General features: G+C 37.4%; 2 protein-coding genes across 2 annotated transcripts in view; both read left to right on the forward strand.

Annotated features, from left to right (window-relative positions):
* SLC25A16 (solute carrier family 25 (mitochondrial carrier), member 16) overlaps positions 1-3154 on the forward strand; it is a 22094-nt gene extending 18940 nt beyond the window's left edge. The window contains exon 10 of the transcript XR_775176.1: positions 3089-3154. The gene's annotated coding sequence lies outside the window, so the exon portion shown is untranslated. The remainder of the gene's footprint in view (positions 1-3088) is intronic.
* DNA2 (DNA replication helicase/nuclease 2) lies at positions 2160-23368 on the forward strand. The gene is made up of 21 exons (XM_010579962.1): positions 2160-2170; positions 3089-3268; positions 4318-4501; positions 5892-6037; positions 7589-7714; positions 8594-8813; positions 9356-9473; positions 9780-9942; positions 11210-11404; positions 12414-12644; positions 13137-13253; positions 13351-13460; positions 14549-14658; positions 15654-15878; positions 16989-17182; positions 17285-17374; positions 17475-17667; positions 21516-21605; positions 22224-22406; positions 22539-22685; positions 23312-23368. The coding sequence occupies exons 1-21, from the start codon at positions 2160-2162 to the stop codon at positions 23366-23368; spliced, it is 3090 nt and encodes a 1029-aa protein (XP_010578264.1).
* Positions 23369-26251: the final 2883 nt, after the last annotated feature.

Genomic DNA, 26251 nt, shown 5'->3' on the forward strand with positions numbered 1-26251 from the left:
TCTCTGCTTTGGTGACATGAGTGACATGCTGCCCCCTGAGCAGCCTGAGTGGATCCCAGGATGCTTTGTGCTGGTCTGAGTTAGGTTTCCCATCCTCTCACTCTCCTTTACACTCCCATTGGTAGGATCTGACCTGTTCTTTTACCATGGTGCTAGCACAGTTGCATAGTAAATCAGTTCAGGAAGCTGATGGCTTTTCTTGCAGCTAATTTTTACTGGTTTATTCTGCTGTTTAACTGTACCTTTGGGTGCTGTTTGACATTTTGCCTCATCCAGGGTAGAGAGGCTAGATACCATGTTGCTTCCACTGATGTGGTGAAAGGTTCAACCCACCAAAAGAAATGAATGGATTTTATTGGCATCCCCTTACTGAACCAGCTCACACTGTGGCCACACACTTGCTAGATGTGATGCAAGGTAAATTTCATCTCAGATTTAGCTTTAGGAATAAACTTGCTAACTGGGGTGGCAGCAGGCCAAGTATATATTACTGAGTCAGTTGCTGGGGAAGAAGCAGCTGTGGGTTCCCCTCATAGATTTCTCTGATTAAATCTGTGGCCTAAAAAATGGTGGCATATAAAGCATGTTAACTCTAAGTATAGATAGCTAACTCTCTGTGTGTCACAGGATTGGAAGGAACAAATTTTATTTTCTTGTGATAAATTTTTGACAATAAATTCCTGATTTTACACAGTTAAAACTTGATGGGGAACGCTGATGTGTCTTAAAATTGTAGGAACATTTTTCTCAGCAGCTGATGCCGGAAAGAATTAAAAGAGCCATAGTCTGAACACTTTAGTGCAGCTTTTGGTACCAAAGTAAGGTTTGGTATTTTTCTGGATTTCACAGACTCTGTAGAGATTCCCCAGACAGCCTGGATTTTAGCTAACATCAAAAAAATATTTAAAGCATATTTTGTACTTTTATAACCATATTCTGTTAGGATACTTCTTTTTTAGCACGAGAGGTGTATAGGCAACATGAAAGAGACTACAGGACATGAGATTATCAAGTGTACAAAGTAAAAGTATTTATGTAATCTCTTTAATACCATACCAAATTAGATGATTGCATTTAATAGTATTGACAAATAACTATTAAATTACAAGTAAGCTTATATTAGGGGTTCTGCAATGGAGAGCGACATTGATGAAGTTTACTGCATGTATTTCAGGACTATCCCAAAGAAAACTAAAGGGGCTAATTTAAGTATGTTCTCACCTTTCAAAATTCAAGCTTTGATCCTTCTGTTGGGATGCCTAACCATAGGTCAAAACTGTCGTCTTTTCAGGACTAGAGCCTCATACCGTTTCCTAATGTTTGGCTACATTAAAGAGATACAAGACCAAACTCTTAATACATCATTTCCCTGACATTTAAACTACAGAACAGTCATACTGAATATTAAGAATAGATGTAATACCTGTGTCCTTCAATCTTTGCTAGAAGTGATGGTCTCAGATCCAGAATGCTTTGCTGAAGTAGTGGGTTTGTGGCCAAAAAAAAGGCAAAGAAAGGAAATCTGTGTATCTGAAACTTCTGTGTCACCTCAGAAAGCCTCTCTTGGTCAGTGAACAGCACTGAATGTAACAAGTTCTCGTCAGAGAAAAAGTTCGACTCTCAGGCAGGGATTCACCCATAAGCAGTTGGGAGCGAAAGGCACATCTAATTTTACCTCACGCTGCTGCACAGGTATCAGAGGAGGGGCCGCGGTTGTATCAGCAATTGACTGTGTGGAAATAAACGACAGGTAGGGCTGAGGACGACCCTCTCCAGCCCAGCGGTGACCGCCACAGGAGACCGACCGTTAGGTTCTCTCACGGCGCGCGCGCCACTTCGCGCCTTGAACGCCCCTGCCCGCCCACGGAAAGCGCGCGCCCCACCGGAGAACCGCCCTCCCGGCACCTCCCATTGGCTGCGCTAGCTCTCTCCCCGCCAGTGGCCGAGCTGGGAGGGGCGAGGGGCGGGGCTTTCCCGGAGGCGGCCGAGGGAATGCGGCTGTACTGCGCCTGCGCCCTGGCGGGATGGAGCCGACTTGTGGGGCGCGGGGCTGAGGCGAGCCGCGTTCGCCCGGCGGTTCGCGTTGAGCAGGGGCGCGGGCTGGGCCGTGGAGCTTGAGGCGGGGGGGGAACGAGCTGTGCGCGGCAGAGGACCTGCTCATGGCGGAGAGGTAGCGGCCGAGGGGGGAAGAGCGAGTGGGCGGTGACGGCCGCGAGCGCGGGGGGTTTGAAATTTAAAGCGGGGCGCGTGGGCTGTGTGGAGCGTCCGCTCCCGCGCGTCCCTCTCTCATCCTCCCCCGGCTGCGGGAAGGCGGGAAGGATGAGGGCCGCCGGAGCGGGGATGGGGGAGAGGTAGGGAAGCGCTCGGGACTGCCCGGAACGATCGGTGAGGGGAACCGGCCGCTGCTTAGCGAGGAACTGGTATTTGGGCAGGGCGGGCTACGGCGCCCGGTGCGAGCTCTGTGGGTGCCTGCGCCCTGGAGCTCTAGCAGGCATCGTTCGGTGTCAGGAGAGTGGCTGGCCTGACTGCTCTGTCTGAAATTTTGGCCATTGCCGGGGTGAAAACTGAACCTTGAATATTAGTTTTCCAGTTACCTTGATGTTGAGGTTACGGCGGGGGGGGGGCGGGGAGGGAAGTTAGTTCTTGGTTTGATGCAGCTGGGCGATTGTGGGAATTCTTAGGTGCTTTACAGAGCTCAAAGAGATACAAGCTTTCTCACATGTACAGGGTTGCAGAACAGTTAGAATAACTTCTAAATGAGTACAACTGTATGAGCACCAAAAGAAAGCACTAGCTGCAATAAATAGCAACTTACTTAATATTTATGTGTCTTTGCTTATGTCTTGTATGTCCAAATCCTTGTTTTTCATCCCTGTCATCCAAAGAGACATTGGAATGTGGAAACATTACCAGAGAGATTTCCTACACTCTACCTGTCTAGAACTGAAAAACCACACTACATATATATAAAGATGGAAGAGCGTTAAAGCTGGGTTTATACTCGAAGCTTTCCCTCCTCTTGTATATGGGTTGGCTGTTTGCTTTTCAAATAGTGTCATGTCTTTGCATTAATGAATTGTTACTTCAGTTTTCAGAAGAAAGTGACTGACTCCCCTGACACAATGCTTAGGAATGGGTTGAACAACAGATACCGTGTGTTGGAAGTCAATGTAATACAGAGAAATGGAAGTGACCCTGAGAAACACTTGACGATTACAGCATCTCAGTCACTGGAAGATAAAGAGCTGTGCATTCTTAGGAATGGCTGGTAATCCATACAGAAATGTAGATGTCTGAAAAGAGGATGAAATACTGGTTTATTAAGTCAATTTTCTAGGTGTTGCCTTTGAGATGAGTTTTACTGTCTTAAAAGTGATACGAAATACTGGAATAACCTTTATCTAATGTAATATTATCAGTATATTAGTGTAATGGATATTCATCTTGAGAGAACTCATGTCATGTAACTTGTGTTGAGGGGATATTGCTACCGTAAAGTTTTAATTTGTCTTTGTGCTAACAAACAGCAAGACAGTAAACTCGAAGAAGGCTATTTTGTTGAAGTGTTGTCTTGCAACAATTAGAAGTGTTCTTCTAAGTGGTGTACCCTCATATATGTACATATAAGTGTACAAACCTATGTCTGTAAAATGTGAGGTTTTATACAGTCTGTTAAAATCACCTTAGCTTGAGCTCTACTGCAAGTTTTTTCAAGTATGGATAGTATTCTAATCTAGGTGTGTGTGCATTGAATGGAGTGTTACAGAAGAAAAGACTAGCTTAGCCTTTTGAAACACATGGGCACGCATATGCTATTTGGCTTTGCTTTTCATTTTACATGCAAGCCTGAAAGATGGGAGAAAAGTATAAGACTCCCATTTCTTGAAGGAAAAAATATAAAGGATCTTGAACCCTGAAATTTCTAAATCAATAAAAATATTTTTAGATTTTGCGGAGCTTCTGAAACAAGTAGAACTGTGAAGTAAAAAAGTAGATCTCATGTAATGAAAAAGTAGTATGCCAATATAAAACATAATGATACCGAAATGGCTCAATACATGGATCTGGAATGACTTGAAGTCAACGGGATTTCCCTACATTCAGGCTGTCCAGATACATGATCCAGTACTAAAAACTCTCGAAGTTTTGTTGGTAAAAATTTCTTTATTCACTTTCAGAATTTATTTAGGTCAACTTCTTAAAGAATCACAATAACCTCCGGTTTCAAGATATGTTAAATCTGATGTATTAATGTATAATTTCTGATATGTTGTGTCCATAGCTTGCAAATGGTTGTTCAAATGTATTACATTATAGGGAGTCTGTTCCGGTTGTTCCAGGAGACATCATTCACTTAGAAGGGGAGTGTAGCTCTGGCACCTGGGTCATAAATGAACAGTCTGGATACCTGGTACTTTACCCAGATCTGCTGCTTTCTGGTACTACGATATCAAATAGTATTCGATGTATGAGAAGAGCAGTACTGAGTGAAAGGTTTAGGGTAAGTGTAGAGCACCAAGCGTATTAATGGGTTATTGTTGTTTTGAGACTGGTGGTTTAGCTCAATATTAAAACTGGCTGAGATGCTGTATTGCAAAGTGTCATTATTAGCTGTTCATAATGTTTACAATACAGAATAATTTAGAGTGGAAACTGTCTGTCTCTGATTGAACTTCTTGTGTTCTTTTTAGAATTGTGGCTGAAATAATCCTGTATTCTTAATGCAGCTAATGGGACAAAGAAAAATTCTGGCAACTTTTTTGATAATCTCTTGTCACATTTTGTGTGGATTTGAATCTTTTGTGAGGGATATGTCTCTTGTCAACCATATGAAAACATAACCACACTTGGCCAAGTTAAAAGCTTCTGAAAAAATCAGCCAATTCAGTTAAGAATTGGTGTGGGCTAACTCTGGAATCTGAATCCAGCTGCTGGAACTTGGAAAGAGGAAAAGTTTCTTGTGGTAGTGTCTTTGCCGATACATCGATGGCAGAGAAGCGACAGCTGCCAGTTTCAGCTGAGGAAAACTTCCAGATGTGATAGGAGTATAAATCCAAATGGGCAAGGCAATCATAATGGAGTGGTAAACAGGGTAGCTGGGAGCCTGTGACGGAAATAGGAAGGTTAAGTACAGGAGATTAAGACTGTGAAATGGTATTAGCCCTTCATTAGAGAAGTAATGGGAATAAACTAATTGTTTAAAAGGGACAATGCAGAGGGTCCTGACTCTGGAATAACACCATCCACCAGTTGTGAATGCAACCCACAAGTGCCAAGTCTGTGAAAGATACCAGTAAGTGCTTAAACCATGATGATTAGATTTCTAGTTGTTTGGTGGTGGCTGATGTAGGAGTCATAACTTACTACCACTTTCAATTCTTATGAGTCTACAGAGCCCAGTCCTGGTGATGGTTAGATGGCTTTCTGAGCCATTTTGGTGATACTTGGAATAATTTTGTGTGAGTTGATAACACACAGGAAACTGCTTCATGCAAAAAATAATATCTGTAAGATTGTAAAGGTAAGTATTTGCATTAGGAAATACTGCTATTAATACTGCCCACAGGCAAAACTTGCCCCAAATTAATTTTAATCTGTGCCTTTGTTTCTCACCTGTCAATCACTTAAGGATTGTATCCTAACATTATCAGGGTTGGGATAAAAATGAGAGATAAAGCAATAGGAGAGACACGTTTCAATTTGGCTGTTTTCACAGTCAGGTTTGGATAGATATTAATTAGTGAGGTGAAAGGTCTAATGATCTTGCAATTAAATAAGTGCAGTCCATCATGTGCAGCAAATAAAACCCAGAAATTTTATAGAAAAGTTGTCATGAAGTGGGCGTAAATCTTCATGTATATATATAATGTGTTATGTAATATCTGTTGCAGGGCTCAGATTCTGGTTCGCGCCAAACACTCATTGGTACAATTCTTCATGAAATTTTCCAGCAATCTGTAATGAATAACTTGGCACGAGAAAAAGTAGAAGAACTAGCAAATAAAATTGTGTATGGACAAAAGTATCTCAAAGAAATGTAAGTAGCATTGCAGGTGTCTTTTATGTTTGAAAGACAAGGTAGGAACACTTGAACTAGCAGATAAAGTTCTAATTCAAAAAATGTAGTGCTAGTATCAGGAGAATATTCTGCAAAATGACCTTACTTAATGAAACTTGGGTATCTTTTAGTAAGATAATTCCTTGTTTCATAAGGTAATTTAATTTGCCTTCCCTGCTGAGCTACTTCTATAGATCTGAACTATGCTTCTAGAGTAACTATATGTGTGGGGCTTTTTTTTTCTTTCAGGCCAAGCAGGTTGGAGTGTTTGTGCCTATAACATTAGATTCCCAGGCATCTCCAAAGCTGAGTTAAATGTGATGAGCATAATTAATTTTGATCCTCAGGAGATGAACTAGAAACTTGTGACTGACCAAGCATTGAGATGTCTGATATTTTCATATTGTTTATCAGTTTACTTAATGGCTCAGTTGTTAGAGGGCAAATCTGATAGAAATACTAGCCAAATAAATGGTCTTCATATTTCCATCAGAAAATGGCAAGATGAATGGCTGTCAGTTTTAAGATTTTACTGCAGACTTGATTAAAATCTAATTCAAGTCACGTAAAACAATTATTTTATCTAGAATATTAGAAATTGTATGTTGGGCAACGTCAGTATCCATTAGCCCCAAATGAGTTGGAAGTTAAAATTGTAACGAGATTTATTACTCTAGTTCTGTTATGAAGGTGGATATTTTGAATTGTGACTGCTAAGATGACCTACAGGCTTTTGTGTCACTCTGGGCCTCTCTGTTTGAAACTGTTGATTTGCAATTCCTCTTTGCATATGTAGGCTACTATTTGTTGGGATTGAAAAATAAGTTACATAAGTCTACTGGCTATGATCGTCTGCACTTGTATGAACCTTTTTGTGCAAAACCCACTTGTATTTCTCTGTTGCTGTAGAATAATGGCATTATTGGCAGTGAATGCCAGCACTGAATTATCTAATGCCACATGATTAGGTTCTGTTTAGTAAGACTTCTGCTTTCTGGTGTATTTGTAACTGTAGCAACTGCAGAGGATCATGATTCCTTTCTAATCAAAATGGTCTGAAGCCTGCCAAAATGTATGTGAAGAACAGGTAGCAGATCAATGTATTCAGACAAAAAGCAAATAGTCTTTTTAATTTTTTTTTAACATTTTCAATTTTATGTAAAGCATAGGAACAGCCATTTTAAAATTAATGACCCTGGTGCTCCTTTCTTGCAGTCTAACCATTAGTTTTGTTTCGTCACATCTACAGTGCTGATACTTCCATTGTGCTACACCCGTTGTTTCAAAAACTACATCAGAAATGAATATAGTGTATTCCATCTCTTGTAACGGTTGTTCAGTTATAGTTTTATGAATTAATCAATTGAGTTGAACCTTAATGAATCTATCAGTATCTACAATTTATAGAAGTTTATTAAAACTTGACAGTTATTTCCATTAATGTTGTTGCTACTTGAGGCAAAATCGTGTTAGTACCAGCAGCAAATCTAATATTTCTGTCTCCTGAAAGTGCATGGCTTTATTTTTTAGGTATCACTTAAATGTGAAACAAACAGAAGTAATGCAGGAAGTGGAAGAATATTTGCCATCGTTTTTTAAATGGGTGGAAGACTTCATGCACAATCCAGCTAACCAAAATAAAATGCAACTAAAACTGTAAGAAGCCAGAATTGAAAGCTAAAACCTTTCTACATTGTGTATCTTGTTTGGTTCACTTCTAATTTTTAGAACAGTTTTTATGCAAATCTGTTCAGTGATATGGAGCTAATTCATGGCCTCACTGCCAAAATAGCTAATCTTGAGCTGCATGTTTAGCCTCTATTGTGAGTACTGGGGAAGACATTAAGACTTGAGGGTGAACAGACATAAAAATGTTATTGGTCTTAAAATCCTTGTAAACAGTGTAGTACAAAGTAGAAATTTTAGTAATTAGAAAAGCAAGCGTCTTTGATCTACTGACTAAGCCAGAAGTTACTGTAAATATGTGCAAGACTACAAATCAGAATGTGAAACTATTTATTAATCAAATGTAATTCTTCACTAAGATAAGTTTATCATTGAAATGGTGATTTTACTCAACTGCTGCTGCGTTCTTCTTGTCTATGGCTTCTTGCTGTTAATTGTAATAGCCATAGGGTGTTAAAGTTGCAGTGAAATGGCAAGTCTGAGTAAAATCCATATGCTACTTTCCAGTGTGTATCATTAAACTTTTTTAAGAAACAAAGTGTTTTAGAGTGTGGTTATTCAGAAAAGACGAAAAACTATTAAAAACAGTTTAAGATTCTTTTTTAACCTTGAAATTTAGGTGAATAGCAAAACCACATGCTAATGTGCAATTTAAAGTAACTTTCTTATATGATGCTTTCTCTGTTAATGGGAAGATAGTTTGAGTAAGACTTGATGCACTTTAGAAATAAAATTAGTGCTTAAAGAGTGCCTCTAATGCAAAAATATTAAATAATTACAACACATTTTAATATTTAAATATTAATAATTAAGGGAATTTGTTAACTTCTAACTTAATTTTCTTCCTAGGTCAAGTAGTGAAAAACCAGAAGATTTCTCTTCTAAGGTAGAGATTGTGGATATCTTGGACATTGAAGAGAATATCTGGTCTCCCAGATTTGGGTTGAAGGGAAAGATTGATGTTACAGCCAGGGTGAAAATCCATCACCAGTCTGGAGTACAGTCTAGGATAATGCCGTTGGAGCTCAAGTCTGGCAAGGAATCTAATTCCATAGAGCACAGAAGTCAGGTATGAAACCCAAATGTCTAATTTCACTATCAGTGGCTATGTATACTTTTTTATTTTATTAGATGACCTATTTTGTCTTATGAATGTGAAACACTTTGTATGTGGTGTAATCTAGATTTATGGATGGCTGATCCTGGCATGCCCAAAGCTGCTGATATAAAATAAAATTGAACCGAGGAGTGAGAATTACATACATTTACCACTTTCAAACACACTTATAGTTTTTATCCTGACATATCTGTTCTTTAGTCTCTCCTTACTACATTCAAGTATTAGGCTGAGGCAAACTGCTTCAGGAATTAGTGTTGTAAATCTTTCCAGATAGCTGGCCTGATCTAAAGGTAGTAGCCTTTTTACAAGCTTTTGTTAAGGAAGGTGCCTTTTAGTTGAAATCCTTGGTCAGGTGCTTACTACTTATGGCTTCTAGATTACTTGTGATAGTAGTGGCTGCTTAACCATATAAATTATGGAAAAACTAAATACAGCTTATAATGTATTTTGTTTTTAATATGTTGTAATATGCTTATATATAATGCTTGCAGGTTATTCTGTATACATTGTTGAATTTAGAACGGAGAGTAGATCCTGAAGCTGGATTTCTTCTTTATCTTAAAACTGGTACTATGTACCCTGTTTCTGGAGCTCGCATGGACCGAAGAGGTAAAGTTGTTCCCTTTCCCCAGGAACTGTAATTATCTTAATTAAAATGAAACATTTTAGTAATAATTGTAAGGTTTACTGTCATGAACATATCTGTACTTAGGGATGTATCACTTGTTATAATGTTACTAATTCCAATAAGCTTATGTTAAAAACTTAATTGTTTTATTAATACTCCAATAGAACTTTGCTATATGAATACTCACTTCTTAGCTAACTAAAAAGTTGATGGCTAGTTACTTTTGAGTTAGATATTGTTACAAACAAACCCAAAACCATCAGCTTAGTTTGTTCTTTTCTTGACAGAATTAATGAAGTTAAGAAACCACGTGGCCTTCTACTTAATGCATAGTACATATAAATCTGCTGTGGGAAGACAGCATTCACAGCTTGCTGCTTTGCCACCTGTAATTGACAGTCAAGCCTGTAAATATTGCTCCCAAATACACAATTGCTTTCTATATAGCAGGTAAAAAGAAGTGTGACTTGTGTTTTTTAAATAAGCTTGAATAATTGTAGCTTTTGATACTGTGATTTCATTTTTGTGGCTGACAGTTTCTTATTTCTTCATTGAGGACTCATGCACCCTAAAAGAATGTTCCCTAGACCTCACTGCAATTTTTGTAGTGCTAGTCCCTGATCTCGCAGAGACTTAATGTGTTTGCTCAGGTACGCTTTCTGCAAGACAAAATCTGAGATAAGTCTCAATAAAATATTTGATGACAATAACATAGTTCTGTTATATCTAAGTTAATAATAATTATTATTTTTAAAAAGCTATATGCTTGCAGCTCTTTGAAATGGGCAGTCTTGAGGCTGAATTATGGCTGGACAACAACTCTTTTCACTTTGTAGAAGATTGTTTCCCTGTAGAGCGTCACAAAAGTGATGATACATTGATACTACTCTGCCAAAGTGTTATTGTATCTCCTGTTAAAGAGAAGTCATGAGCAAATATTTGATAAATTTTCACATAAAATTATTGAATTGTTTTAAAAACTGCTATGTTTTAATCTTGTCTTTATGCTGCACAAAAAACAGAACCAAAATTGTATACTGAAGAGATCAAATGAGATGTTAAAACAGGAGAGCTTTTGGGGTGATCTTGTGTAAATATAATGCCTGATTGCTTTTAAAATTGTAGGGTAAAAGTGTATGTTGAGGGAGCTAGCTTTGTGGGCGTACATGATATGTTTTTGTAAACTAGTTTTTGTGAAATACTACTTCTAAGATTCAGTTGTTACAGCAACAGGATTATTACTAACTGGGTAGCTATTAGCTTCTGAATTAAATTTTCTTTTTGGTTGCATTTTGTATATGTGATTAGGTATAATGTCTATTGATGTTTAGTTTTGAGATAAATTGACTTGAAGTCTGCTTGTGCATTAACTATTAAATCCCCTTTGCTTAGCTAAATCTCAGTGTAGTATTCATATGTTACAAAAAAAGGAACAAAAGATCAACTATCTAAATGCATACAGTACCATCTTTGAAATGTCTTTAATTGGTCTTTGACTAGCTTATTTGTCCTTAATAATTCAGAATCAGAGATGATGTAAAGTTATTAATATGAGATTGTTCATATGAACAAAGGTTACAGATTCAACTTTACTTCAGTGATGATAGATTAATCTACCTGGTATCTTACAGTATATATTTAGATTGGCATTATGTACATATAGACTTGCAAGATAAAAAGATACAAGTTGACTGTTTCCTGTGTTTGGCTCTAATAGAGCTGTAGAACAAAAGATGACCAGCGTGTCTCTTCCTCCTGCTATGGTACCCATTATTGAAAGAGGGACCCAGCACCTGAAACCTTCCCACTTAGAGTATTTCAGCCTGTGGTACCTAATGTTAACCCTGGAGCTGCAAAGTGGAGAGGGTAAAAAGGGATATAAAGATATATGGATGATGCCTTCTTCAGAAAGGTAAGATGTAATTTCTAACCTGGTACAAACAATGCTCCCTTCAGTAACTGGAAATGAGGCATTGTCAACTTGTGTTGTCACTACAAGGAAAACTAGATGTTTTCTAGTGCTTGTAGAAATCGTCAAATGTGCTATTTGCATAGGTAGATTTTTGTGAGATGTGACCTAATGGAGACATTAGCCTAATTTACTGTTTTTGTATTTGCAATATGATATGTAGTTTTTTTTGTTGTTGTTAAGTCACACATAGGAAGCAGCAAACTGCAGCCTCAGTCTTCAGTAGCAGAAGTGGTGTAATTCTGTTTTGTTTGTGTTTCTGGGGGCTGAGGCTGGGTGCTGACTGTGAGCCCAGCTCATTGCGCTGGTTTCTTGATTACTTGATAAACAATGATGCGTTTTGGACCATACCCCTAGGCATGGCTATGAATGTGGATAAAAGCAGACTAAGGGCTCTTGTTGGCTGAAGTAGCATGTTATTATACATCACCTAGTCCAGCAGCTGTGGAAAAAATAATGGGTGGTTTGTAGGCCCATTTCAAGGCATCTGTAGAAATGTAATGTAGCTGAGTTGTTTTAAGTGAAACAAGCGACTCCATAAGCAAATATGCAACATCTTACTGAAGTGGATTCAGACATCCGATCAGTATTCGGTTTTTAACAGGAAGTTATAGATAACTGCAGGCTAAATGTTAGAGTCTGCTCTTGGAACAAGTACAAGGGTTCTTCATATTTTTACAATCCTTTTCTGGTCAAAGTAGCTATTGTAAAGTGACTGTTTAATCTTCCTCGTTCTTGTTGTGTGTGTTTGGGTTGTTGGTATTTTTGTTGCTTTGGGGATTTGTTTGTGGGTTGGTTTTTTTGTTTTTTTTCTATATTGGTTTTGGTGGTTGGTTGTGGGTGGTATAGTTTTTTTACTTGTGGGTTGGTTTTTTTTGTTTGGTTTTTTTTAAGATCCTCTCTGTAGGAGAAATACTATATTAAAATATACTTATTTTTCTAATATCTTCAGAGAAAAGGCTGGCGATTGTGTTGGAAACCTGATCAGAGTTAATGAAGTGCAGGAAATTTCCGACGGACAGTATCTACATTTTTTCCAACGTAGAAATGGTGCCATACCTAGAACAAACCTGTTGGTTGGTGATCGAGTGGTTGTGAGTGGACAGGAAAATGGTTTACTTGGTTTGGCTACTGGCTATGTTAGAGAAGTCAGTGTGACAAAAGTCTCCTGTTTGTTGGGCAGGTAATAGAACAAATGGAAAAATATCTGTTTGAAGACACTATGATACTGGCTTCAGGAAGGGTACTTTTAGGTGTCCAAAAAGCTCTGATGTGTTCTGACTCTTCTTATTGGGCACGGGGAAGTATCCTTCAGAAATTCTCTTACCTTGATTAAAAAGATCAATACTTGGTCAGCATGTATGCCTGTCTATTTAACTAGATTGTTTGAATGAAAGCATGCTTGCAAACTCCATTTACTTATGTCTCCAACATGAGACTATATAGATACAGTGATTACTGTGTTAATAGTAACTTTCATTATTCAGACTATATTGTCTTTAAATTGGGCTTTGATCATGTTTTATTTAGATCAGTTAATAGTATGTTTCTTCTAGCTATTGCTTTACTCTGGGACCTCTGGAAGATATCACTTAACACTTAGTAATAAGCCTTTAATCATCAACATACTGCTTGTAAACAGGATTATTTTGTCCACGTTACTGTCATCCTTCAGGAATTTGTCAAAGCTCCCCAAGAACACTATATTTAGGTTGGATCACGAAGAAGGAGATTTTGGTATAGGAGTCCCTTTTGAAAACCTTTCAAAATTGATGAAAGATTCCCCAGTCAGGTATGAAAAATTAAATTAATTTCACACTTTCAATATTTTCAGATAAAGTTTCTCAGCTGGTAACTCTTCGTGGTGTTTTTTTTTTTTTAATCCACAGTGAAAGACTCCGCAACTTGATAATTGACTTCCACAAACCACGTTTTATTCAGCATTTGAGCTCTGTCCTTCCTCCAGAAGCAAAGGAAACCGTTGCAAATATTTTAAAGGGTACAAAGAGGCTTTCCCCCAAATCCTCTGTTTAGTAGTACATCTCTATAGCCAAAGCATTTATCACACAAAATATAAGAGGTTTTTTCCTACTTTGGGGTCTAGTGATGGTTTTCTTCTTAAAAATTAAAAACAAGTTCTAACCTTGCATATCTTCCTGTAATTAAATTAGTCTTAAACTAGTTGGAAGACCTGACCGGATATTTGTTTACAACTTTATTTTATTTTTGTTAGTTGCTGCAGCTTGCAGTTTCAGAGTGCCTATCATTACCTCTCTAACCTTTACAAAAGGAAGGAACAGGGAAGGCTCTTGGGATAGAGGAAGCAGACTTTGAGGGAGTGGAAAGAGGGCTTTGGTGTAAGCATTCACTTGTATAATCACTTTTGCTGACTTTCTGGCTGCTCTGTAGTGTGTGATGCTTTGTGGCACCTTTTTTTCCCTTTTTTTTTTTCTTAAAAACAAAATTTGTTTAGGTGTGTGGCAGTGTCTCATTTAGTGAAAATATTTGTTCTTTGACAGAGCTGTCTGTAAAAACAGAAATTCAGCTGAATTCCCTTAGAGCAAATAGACCTTTTTATAAAACCTCAGTCTGAAGACTTATTTTTTTGCTTGAGCTTTGCCCAGTCCAAATAGTTGGAACGTGCTGCTTATTTGCATCAGACTGGGGAAAAAGAGCTCTGATGTAGCATCATCTTGTTTAGAAGAAACATTACATGTGCAACTCATTTCCCTTTGCTGTAAGCTGTATGTTTGAACGTGAAATTGGGTATGATAAAATAGAAATGCCCATATGCAATATCATATGGAGGTAGTGATTTGGGATATTAGGAAAAAGTCACAAAAGGTCTAGGAATAAAAATGTCTTCAGTGATTTATTTCTCAGACTGTAGTGCAGACCCTGTACTACGTGTCTTGTGTATTATGTTTAATATCATTACTTCATTAGAATGTACAGAATTACTCTGCTCAGTTCTTTTCTTTAAGGGCTTTAGTGGAGAAGGAAACTATAGTTTTGTTTTATTAACTTTAGAAATTATTACAATGATTATGAAGTGTAGACATTTCATTTTTATTTTTCTTCTTAAAGGTCTAAATAAGCCTCAGAAACAGGCAATGAAACAAGTGCTACTTTCAAAAGACTACACGCTTATTGTGGGTATGCCTGGAACAGGAAAAACTACTACGATATGCGCTCTAGTAAGATCATGTACCTTGATGTTTAAATTTTTTGGTGGTAGTTAGAGGGTGGCATTAAACAAAGTGTGTATAAAGCATACTGTCCAAAATTAATTGTCATGACTTAGTCTGCTGGTATCTGCATAACTTCAAAGAAGAAAATACATTTCTTTTTACCTAAGAACTTATATTTTGTAGAACTAAAAATGTATTTTGTGGAGTAGGATTCCCTTTTGCTTGTGTAGGAATATATGTGGGAGGGAGGAGATTGAAGTGTGATATTTAATCACTTCTGTGATACTTCAATGTTAAAATTCATTGGCTGCAAATGTCAGCAAGTCCTGAAATCCTAAGTTACAGCTCAAAAACCAGACTCCTTGGGGAAGTCAGTAACTTGTCCATGTATCAAGCCATGGTGCTGAAGCTACGAGCAGCCTGCTAGCCGTCTCCTCTAGTTGGTGGTTCTCTTTTGGCAGGAATGGACTGTAGGAGCATACTGGATTCAGGCTCTGAGCTGAGTGAGTTTTTCTTGAAATAGCAGTGTCATCTCACTTCCAGTTGTCATCAACTCATGGGGAAAGAGGAGCCTGGAGAGCAAGCAGCTGCTGCTATTATCAGATCAGCTCATTCCACTGAATCTGTTGTGGCTAAATTGTCATGGTGAACAGTGTTTGTGGGAATGGGCTGCATGACTTGTTCTTAAAGTGCAGGTCTTTAGAGTGCAGCTCCTTCTCTTCAGTGCAGTTTGCAAGTGTGCATGGATGTTCTTAACTCTCGCTGTTTGCAGCATGCAGAGTAAGCCTGCTGTTTATGAGAACCATCAGGTTTATTGCCCGTATTGCTTTGACAATAGCTAACTGGCAGACCTTGCCAGAAAGACTGATATAAATGAAATGATACTTGTTAGTGGGTCCCTCCAAAACTTCTTGTGTTTTTTACCTAGTCAAACATAAGATTGCTGATTCCTGTATATGAGCTAATAACTTTTTCTTTTCCTTCCCATTGCCACTCATTAGGTGAGAATTCTTTCTGCTTGTGGCTTCAGTGTTCTTCTGACTAGTTTTACACATACTGCTGTAGACAATATCCTGCTAAAGCTAGCCAAATTCAAAGTTGGCTTCTTGCGCTTGGGGCGAGCTCAGAAGGTTCATCCAGATATACAGAAATTTACAGAAGAAGAAATTTGCAGGTCCAAATCAATTAAATCTGTAACAGAACTGGAAGAAGTCTATAACAGTCAGGTAAGAAAAGTGGTTTTTATTAGCCCTGCAAATTATGAAGAATAATTACAGTAGTATTCTGGTTGGTTGTATGATGTGGAGAAGGAACCTGTCCCAAGGGTGTGTTACTGCTGTAAGAAATTTGAGCTGGAAAAGATACTCAATCTCTGCATCGCTTCAGTTTCTTTATAGCCAATAATGACCAACATTAACAGTCTGAAAGTTGAAAAGCATTGTTTATGTCCACACAAAGTAAATTATCATTGTAATTAATAAGTCCCAAAGACTCCAGTGCTTTTATCTGCAATCTTGTGTGTGTGGGTTGTGGTGATTACCTGCTGCAACCTCCTCTATCTTTATTCACGTATTGCTGCTGTTTGTCCCTTTTTCCCTCCCACTTGTGCTCCTTGTGCCATTGGTACAATCAGCAGATGGGGAAGAGGAAGTGGTGTGCTGTGGACCTGACCTGATCAAACACTAATTTTTGGTTGAAAGATTACTGCTGCCTGTATGACTATTAATGCAAACCATAATGGGAGCTGGGTAAACTGAGTCAGTGGCAGCTTTAAATTAAACTCTTTTAAAAAATTGAAGCTTCATGGTAGTTGGAGTAAATGCCAACTTTGAAAAAGCTGCCATTTACTTTTTTTCTTGATAAGCATTGCAGGGGAATGACTGAAGTTATAAGGGAAGTGACTTAATGTTTCATATCTTAGTCATTCTGGATTGCAGGGGAAGCACTGTGCTGCTGTTGTTTTATCTTCCCTTTGGAATTAAAAAAAAAACCAAAACAACACAAAACAAAACATGTACTTTTCTACATTAGTCATTTCAGCATGAATTGTATATGCATAGAACCTGATATCACTCTGAACACGTGGCAGGAACAAGTTATTTGCTACAGTCTGCTCTAAAAACTGTTTTTTGTTTGTCACTTGCAATCGATGCAGAACTATGTGAGGCCAATATGTAAGTAAGGTGTGCTGGTTTGATTTTGAGGATTAATAATTTCACTTCTTTTACATTTTAGTTTAGTTTAATGCAAAATACTATTTTTTCTTTTAACCCAGAAAATGTAGTGCTAAAGGATATAAGACGTATCTTATTCTTAAAGTGTGTCTCAATTTTCAGCCAGTGGTAGCAACATCTTGCATGGGAGTAAATCACCCCATCTTTGTTCAGAAGCAGTTTGATTTCTGTATAGTTGATGAAGCTTCCCAAATAAGCCAGCTCATCTGCCTGGGCCCCCTGTTCTGCTCCAAAAGGTTTGTGCTGGTAGGGGATCATCAGCAGCTGCCTCCGCTTGTACTCAATACAGAAGCAAGGTAAGATAAAATGCTGCTGAACAGGTATTAGCAACATGATTTCTGGGAAGGCTCTTGCAATGTTTTGACTGACACGTTTTTGGTTTTTTTGTTTTATAACAGAGATCTTGGCATGAGTGAAAGCTTATTTAAAAGGTTGGAACAAAACCAAAATGCTGTTGTCCAATTAACTGTGCAATACAGAATGAATAGGTATTTTAAACTTTTATTTATTACATTGGGGTTTTAATGTGGGATTGAAACTGCAAGATTTGATGCCTTTTCTCCCTTTTTTCTTTTTTTAAATCTTTAGTAAAATAATGTCACTGAGTAACATGTTAGTGTATGAAGGCAAACTGGAATGTGGCTCAGAGAAGGTGTCAAATGCCACTGTTAACTTGCCCAACCTAAAAAAATTGAAACTGGAGCTTGCAGATGCTTCAAAAACATGGTTGAAAGAAGTACTTGATCCAGACACACCTGTGTGTTTTCTGAATACAGAGAAGGTAAAGCTTGTTATGTTCTCCTTTCAAAATTGTATTTCTGATGCAAGTTCTCAACACAGTCAATTTGTAAAACTTCATACAGCTTAGGTAGGGTAAAATATGTAACTTGAAAAAATGGTTTTCTAGTTACATGTAGAATGTGCAACATGCAAAAATGTTGTTAGTATAGCTGATTAATTGGGCTGGTACAACTGCTGCTGGAAACATTGCATCTAAGAGCAGCTGAAAGGTTTAATTTGGATAACATTTCAGAAAATTTTGAACGTACTATAAACTTTGTTCTCATGTACACAGTGTAGCTCAAAATGTGTAGCCATACTGTATGCCCTTTCAACCATAGAATGACCTCATTTCCAGCAGCTGAGGGTCAGTGGTGTCTAAGCAGTGTGCCAGTGGCAGGAATAATTATAATTCTCCATTGAATATTGCAGACGTTCTATACACTCAAGTGTGAGGGAGGAGTAAGTTGGTTTAGGTTTGTCCTTTCATGGAGACTCAAATTTTTGCCAGAAAAATAAAACTCTAGCATGGGTAAGAAGTGTGCAAAGAAACTGACTTGTAGGTAAAATGAGGAAGAGTTTAAATGCATGTGGAAAAATATTAATAAATCAGTATATATTTGTGGTGTCTAGTACTTGCTGTCACTGTAGTTAGTGACTGGATTATGAAGATTTGAGTCTATCTTCCTTCCAGGTTTTATGTTGATTCCTATTAATACTGTGTTTTGCCAAGAATTGTATCAACTGATGATCTTTTATGATGACCCTGGAAAGAACTCTCTAATCTCTTTCTGTGCTTTCCAGGGCATTCGACATGATTCAATTTTTTATAACAATTCTGATAGAATCTCTTCAATGATCTAAAAAGAAACACTGTGTTTCTTTTTAGTGACTTAGAGAAATTTCTAAAAATGCCTAAACTTAACGGGGGGGACCTTTTCCTCAATAGCTGCTGTCCCTTTCACAGAAAAGTAGAGAGTTGGTCCCAGGGTCGAGGTTTGTTCCAATAGGAAACTGGCTGATACATTGTTTATCTATTAATCATACCAAATTGGTAATGTGAAAGCTAGAGTTTCTGTTCCATTTTAATTTTTTTCTTCCCTAGAAAGCCCATCTTGAGTATGACAGCTGTTTGGTTTGTAGAACCTGCAGGAAAGTTTCACTTTCCAATATACTCCTGGTTTTGTTGAGACTTTAGGCTGTAATGTCATATCTCTTTATAGACTTCCTGTCAAAACTACATGTATTGTGGTAGTCATAAAGGAAAAAAACCAAAACCCAACCCAAAACCCCCCACCAAACACAAAACCAAACAAAACCAGCATTTTGTTTTCTTTGACTTTACAGGTTTTTTTTCTCTGTATACTGTTCGTAGTGTAACCAAGAAAAGCTTCTGAAGAAACATACTTGGGGGGATACAAAAGGGGAGAAAGGAGAGGAAAAATTATCACATGATACCATGAGGAAGCTTGCATTTATTATGCTAACTTTTTAAAAAATTTTAAAAAATCTCTATTGTTTTTTGTTTAATAATGTGACATATTTGTGATAGTAATTGAAAATCTATTTGTTCCTTTTTGCCAAACCCTGTGTCAGTCTGCACTTCCTCTGACAGCTTGGGTCTGAACATTGAAAAATTATATCCTTGATTTAATGCCAGTCTTCTGAGTAATTGTAGGCCAAAGTTGTTTTTGTTGGGTTTTTTTTTTTTGGTGTACTATGCAAACATAACAAGTATAAAGGTAAGCATGTGTTATCATAAGCATGACCTAGCTTTTAGAACTTTTTTCCCCTAAAATAGTTTTTGTATAGTTTTTGGCTATACTAATGCTAGTGTGGATTGAAACCAACTGCCATTAGAACGGTGCTCTTCTGCTTGAAAAAACTTGAGCACATGCAAGTTTGGAGGCTTCTTAGGTGTGATGTTTTCAGAATAGTGGATTTAAAAAACAAGAAAACCCACAAAACCAGCACAGCTGTAACAGTGTAGCTCTTAATTCAGTTCTGATATGACAGGTCATAACAACAGTTAGACTGAGTACATGATGGCAATGTAAAAACAAGTTAGCTTACAGTAAGTACTAAGCTGTGTAGCTGTTGAGACACAAGCTATGGAGAAACTGCCATTTTGGAAAAGGCGATGGAATCTTCTAATATGAAGGAAAATATCTTCTGCTCCTATAATCTATGCAACATACTGAAAACACACTATGTCAAGTAAAAGAAGCTTGGAGGACATGTTGCAGAAAAATTGGATTCTTGCTGAAGTATGTAGTACCCTATTTAAGCAACACAATACAGACTACTTTTTTTGCACATGGCTGGAATCCTAAAATAAACTTGTGGATGCAGTAGCCTAGTATTTTTATATATGTGTATATATGTGTGTGTGTGTATACACATATATATACACATGTGTATATATGTGTGTGTATATATATATACACACATGTGCTGCCTCGAAGACCTCTATATAGAGTTGCAGTGTCACATATGGGTTTGTCAATCTCTTAACTTTTTTGTTCATTTAGTGTGCTAGGCATTGAACATAGATTACACTTAATGAGCTACCCAGTCAGTTGAGTTCTTGGACTTGTGAAGCTTTTGATGCATATTGTACACTGTCAGATTCTTTACATGTGCAGTGTTACTGCTTTAGCAAGCAGATACCGCTTACCTGAGATACTCTTACAAATATTAACTATGTATTACTTTACCCACATGTTAAATGTAGCGATCTCCAAATTCAGCCATTCAGATGATATTGGGGTGGTTGTTCGGAGAAGTAAAACCAGTTGTAATATGATTCTGAGAGTGTTGCTTTAAGTCAGACTATACCGCCTCCCATTTTAAGTGGTAATGCTGTCATAAAAATTTAGAAGGAAAACTGAACAAAGTGGCATCTAAGAAAACAAAGTTGATGTATGACACTAGTAACAGAGGCAAATAGTGGAATGGGTAAAGTAGTAAATGGCAGTAAATGAATAAGGTAGTAAATGGAATTCAGAGCTGGAAAGCAGAGGCAGATTTAGTGTATGCTGAGTTTTAGACTGTTTTTAAATAAAGCAGTTTGCTACTTGACCGCAGTTGTTTAGGTGCATGCCAGTTTACTAGAAGGATAACATCAGGGACAGGTTCATTGCTAATGATACTACTTAAACCTTAGAGAAGGCAAGAGCTAAGCAAAGAGAAGAAATTATAAAAGTGTGGTACCAAAATGGTAAGAGTTTACATTCCAAGCTTGTTCCTGGCTTACTAGTATCATTCATACATGATGCAGGGAAAGGGAGTTAATAGTTAAGAAATGGTAAATTCAATAAATACTTATTTTGTTGTTTTTTTTTAATTTGGAAGTTAAATTTAATACTACCTATTTGGATAGTTCTTCCTGTAGTTTTAAATATAGGGTTTCAAACATTAAAAAAAAAAAAAAAAATCCTTTCTGCTATGGGGATGGGGAAAATTCACTGTAAACTTTGTTGTATGGAAAGCCTTAAAACAGAAGTCCCATGTAGAATATAGTTTGTTCTTTTACCTTGTCAGGCTGGGAAATGACCATTTTTTTTCATATGATGTATACTGTGTGAACTGTGAAGTCAGATGATCAAGCTTGCGCAGTTTCTTAAGATGACTTGCTAGTACTAGAAACTCATTTTAGCAGATTGTTTGAACTTGTTTTGCAAATGCAGTGTTTTGAGGTTACAATATAGGCTCTTTGTAAAACTTAGCATTTGGCCTTTTTTTATTAAAACTGTTACTATAAAAACATGTACGGTGAGTTAGGGATCAGAACATATTATGCTATTGTAGACAGCAAGAGTAATTATTTTTCATTTATATTTTTTAAAGGTCCCAGCACCAGAACATGCAGAAAAAGGTGGTGTAAGTAATGTGACAGAAGCTAAACTAGTACTCTTCCTCACATCCTTATTTATTAAGGTATCTTTTACTTTATTACATTGTTTGGAGGGACAGCTTTATAATTAATCAGTTTTACATTGCTATATTAATGGCTACTATATGTATTGGGATATTCTTTGAGGGATAACCTTAAGGATAAATTAAAGGTTAGCTACATGTCAGTATAGTGAGGAGCTTGAGGTCTGCATTCAGTTCCCTGTCCCTTGCCTGGTTGGATTTGGGATGCAAAAAAAGCTGGATGCCAAATTCTTTTAAGAGATGAGGACTTACTTGTGAGGGAGGGGAGAGGATTTGCCTTTCTTCCTTATTTCATCCAGTCAACTTCAGGAGTAGTAAGAACTATGAGTTCTGAATGTTCACCTCACAGTTTGAGAAAGAAAGAAAAATGAGGATTTCAAGGATATCTTTGTGCTAGATTAAGATGAACCTTGGGAGGTTGCAGTAACTAATACCTTCTATTTTCTTTAGTTAATACCAGCTATACCTAGAGTTCCATTGGCAACTTAGTGTAGACACAATACCTTGCATCACTGTTTAAAAAAAAAAAAAAAAAAAATCCTTGATGGTCTTCTGACAGTAAAAAGTATCCCAAGCTAACTGCACTGACAATTCTTTTCCACTTTCTTCTTCATTCAGGCTGGCTGTAAGCCTTCAGACATTGGCATTATATCACCATACAGACATCAATTAAAAACAATCACTGATTTGATGGCAAAATTGAAGGAGAACAGAGTGGAAGTCAACACAGTAGACAAATACCAAGGAAGAGACAAAAGTATCATAATTGTGTCTTTTGTTAGGAACAGTAATGATGAAAATGTAAGTTGGTCGTATTAACTTTGTTTCAGTCAATTTTAATAGTTAAAAACCTCATTTTCAAAATGCATCTACCTACATTGAATTCTGAAATTTAAGTAGGAAAAATAAAAGCAAATTACGTCTCTTTAACAGCTTGGCGCCCTCCTGAAGGACTGGCGGCGTCTTAACGTTGCTATCACAAGAGCCAAACACAAACTAATCATGGTGGGCTGTGTTCCATCCCTGTGCCGCTATCCTCCTTTAGAGAAGCTACTCTGCTATTTGCAGTCTGAGGCGATGATATCCTTTTTCTCCACACTGTTTTGTGAGAGGGGAAAGGCAAGATTGACGACTTGAGATTTGAGATAAGGTTGGGAAGATCTTAAATTATTTGTTACACTTGTGACACTGGCAACACAGTACAAAATGTGCCAATTAAATATGCCAAAAAAATACTTGAGATCAAGATAATGGATGGATGTAGAACGTTCAGTGTCTTCAAAAGTAGAAATAAAAGTCCATGGTGATTTGCAAATCAACTTTGACATAATGTATTTTAATTTCGAGACCTGAATTTTTAATGTTTAATGCTTTTGTATTTTTTATCATCCTAGTTATTTGACATCTTAATGTCGCTGTGATTATTTTCCTCAGAAGTACCATGCATTTAAACACATCTGGTGAGAGAATGGTTTGTGAATAATGTTGCTAGAATGGAAAATGGTGTAACTTTCAGATGACTTATTAATTTTTTCTTTTTCTCTGGCATTGTACTGAGTTTGCTCTAGCTATGGCTGTTTCCATCTCCTATTTAAATAGGAAAGACCTTGTTAGCTGCTCTCTTTGCAAACACCAATGCATATTCAAACAGGTTTTGTGTTTTTGTGAAAGCAGTATGTTACCAAAAAGCTTCCTTAACTTGCTACATCTTCAGTCTTCCAGCAGGGGCTCATGAAAGTATCCACAAGTGTAACATTTTATGATTGTGAAGATGGGAGAGTTTTACAGGCATTTGTATATTTTATTCTGGTGCTGCTTAATGTAAATAACTGGTTAGTGGGGTATGAGTGCTGATGTGCACTGTTTAATCTGAATGAAACCAAAACAGAAATCACATTCAATTATTTTAAAGGTTTCCTTTCAGTAAAGTAACAGCACGCATTTCTTTAATAAGCTGGTCATTTTGGTACCAGTGTACTTGTAACAAAACAGTAATATGAAGTATTCTGTTCCTTCAGATACTGGATAGCTACTTCTATATTCATTTTTATCCTGATAAACAGTTATCTGCATAAGTGAATGGGGAAGCACTTGAGGAGGAGTGGGGAGTAAACCAATGCTGCATTGAGTCATAGTTCTCTGGGCTTAGTTTGGTTTTAAAGACTTTAAAATGTAGTTTACATACAGTAATTCTATTTATTAGAATTCCTAATTAAGAAGCTGTGTTGTTGTACTGTTTGGGGAAAAAAAAAAAAGAGGAAAATCTTCTTTCTCTTTAAAGCCTCATGTTCTTCTTTAGCTTCTGTTTTTTTAAATACTAAGGTCTTTTATATTTATATACATAATGTGGCTAATCTCTCATATGAAGATCCCTTGATGACTTTTCTAATCTCTTGATTTTGCGTACATCTGGGAGAAATGTGATGTTGATTCACTTAATTCCCTTTTATGAACTAATGTACTTAGCAGATAAATCTGAAGTGAAATGCTGCCCAGTTGAAGATCATAGTAAAACTCTAGTTTCAGTTTATCTGATCTGTAGTCTTTTCTTAAAAAAAAAAAAAAAAAAATTCCCAAGAAACAAAACTAGAGATGCAGCTTGATGATTAAGAAGTTTACAGGCTCAAGTTCTATTTTTAGTAAAGATGGTAGTATATGTATGATACAAAATATCCCTTACTTGACAGATCTGTTGTTGTTTCTTTATACTACCTCATACTCTAAACTATTACTGAGAAGCTTCTTTCCAAGATTGCTGGTGGAAACATCAATTTTTTTCATTCTTCAAAATCATTAGTATTTGTTTTCTCTTGGATCAATGTCAAGTAGTTGTGTGCGTATAGTTGCAGGCAAACTAGTAGATATCTAACGTGGGCATTTTCACTCTTTTTTTTAAACTGCTCCCTAACTTTTGTAATGTTTGAGATAATAAAAATTTGATGTTGCTTTTGTTATAGTTGTTTATACTTTGTTAATACTTTGCTTTATATAATACAAATATTTTGAACAGTACAAAAATAATTTGAATAGTTGACAGGATATCTTTTTCAGGTGAAAATACACGCTTTATCAACTGTATATATGCTCTGGCTCTTTCAAAAGATCAAAAAATAGGGTAAAATATACTCTTATTACAGTAATGATGTCAGAATTTCAGATTTTGGAATAACATATCCTTGTATAGAGAAGTGGTTTTGTTTCTATGTTTAGGATCTATGTGTACAAAAGTCTTAAGATTTAGCTTATCTATTTCCTTATACCAAATTATGCTTATCCAGGAAATGATCTGCATGCTGTTAAAAAGTTAATAAATAAATAAGAGGTATTGCCATCCCTCCACAAAGTTGCACGAGAAACAGGCACCAGAATAATGCTGTATTTCCTCATCTACTTCTAAAATGCATCCTCTCTTGTTGCATGGTAAGAATTAGATTGAGCGGAGATCTACACCTTAAACAATGTTTTGATCTGGTAGTCCCAAACAAAATTGAGATGTGATTCTCTAAAATGCTCTTGCATTCTAATGAATATATATATATCAAAGGAATATCTTGTAAAAGTAAAAAGAACCACTTTTTCTGCTTGCTGCCTTTAAAATGGCATTCTAATGCAGAAGCAGTCATTGATACTGCTGGAAAACAGAAACGAAGGTTGAGCACTGCCTTAGTGTGTTATGTGTTGCTGGGATTCTTAAAAAAAAATAATTGTTTTATGCCAGACTAGTAGCATCAGGGCCTGACTATTAGGACTGTTTAAAGTTTAAATGTACAGGTTCCTTTTTTCCTTTTGAGAGGTGGGAATCACGGATGTAAGAAGCAGCCCTGTCACCCTGGGCTGTGTTCTATGCCTGTGCTGCCCTCGCCCTTTGCTTTTCCTTCCTTGCAGGCCCCAGGTAACGATATCCTTTTTCTCTGTGCTGTTATGTGTGTAGTCTGAATTTGGGTGAGGTGAAGCACACGTCTTTGTTCTACAGCTTGCTGGTTAGCCTTTCTGAAGAAGTGGAGAGGAAAGAGCATGACTGAGAGGAATTATTAAGCAAAGCAGATTGTGGTGCTTAGGGCCCAGTAAGGGTAAAGTGAAGTCCCATTTCTGTATGACAGAAATGCTTGGTGTTCAACACCTCGGAGCTCGGGCCCTGCAGCGGTTTTTGGTTTTCTGTTAAGATTCAAATTCCAGGGTTTTTCAAAATTTAAAAAAAAAAAAAAATCTGTTTTTTCAATGACCAACTTTTATTTCGAGTACATTGCTTTTTAAGGTACTGGCCTCAAACGACTTTTCTAGAATAATAGCATTTGTTCTGACACACGTTATCCTGTGTTAGAGAATTATTATTTGGAAAAATGTTAGGGGTTGAAGCTTTTTTGTCACAGGAGAGGGGTAGAAAGGGCTCAAGCTTATCTTGTATTAAAGGCTTCCTTCCCCTGCTTGAAGCAGCAGAACGGTTATCACTGCCCTGGCGCTCTCGCCCACCGCTTCTCGAACACACAGCTCCCCTCTTTGCTCCCCCCCCGCTCCTAGGCGGGCAGCTTGGAGCCCTCCATTCTCACGACAGGGGTTATCACGACGGGAAGTGGAGCCGCAGCCGCCGGGCGCCTCCGCTGCGCCTCCGCTCCGCTCCGGGGGCGGGTCCTCCCGCCGCCGGGGGC

Source organism: Haliaeetus leucocephalus, unplaced genomic scaffold (genome assembly GCF_000737465.1).
Source record: "Haliaeetus leucocephalus isolate CR32 unplaced genomic scaffold, Haliaeetus_leucocephalus-4.0 Scaffold687, whole genome shotgun sequence".
Lineage (NCBI taxonomy): Eukaryota > Metazoa > Chordata > Aves > Accipitriformes > Accipitridae > Haliaeetus > Haliaeetus leucocephalus.

Coding starts and splice junctions, on each gene's coding strand:
- DNA2 (XM_010579962.1), top strand. Junction 3,269..4,317: donor TGCATTCTTAGGAATGGCTG/GTAATCCATACA, acceptor ATTACATTATAG/GGAGTCTGTTCCGGTTGTTC. Junction 8,814..9,355: donor CCATAGAGCACAGAAGTCAG/GTATGAAACCCA, acceptor TAATGCTTGCAG/GTTATTCTGTATACATTGTT.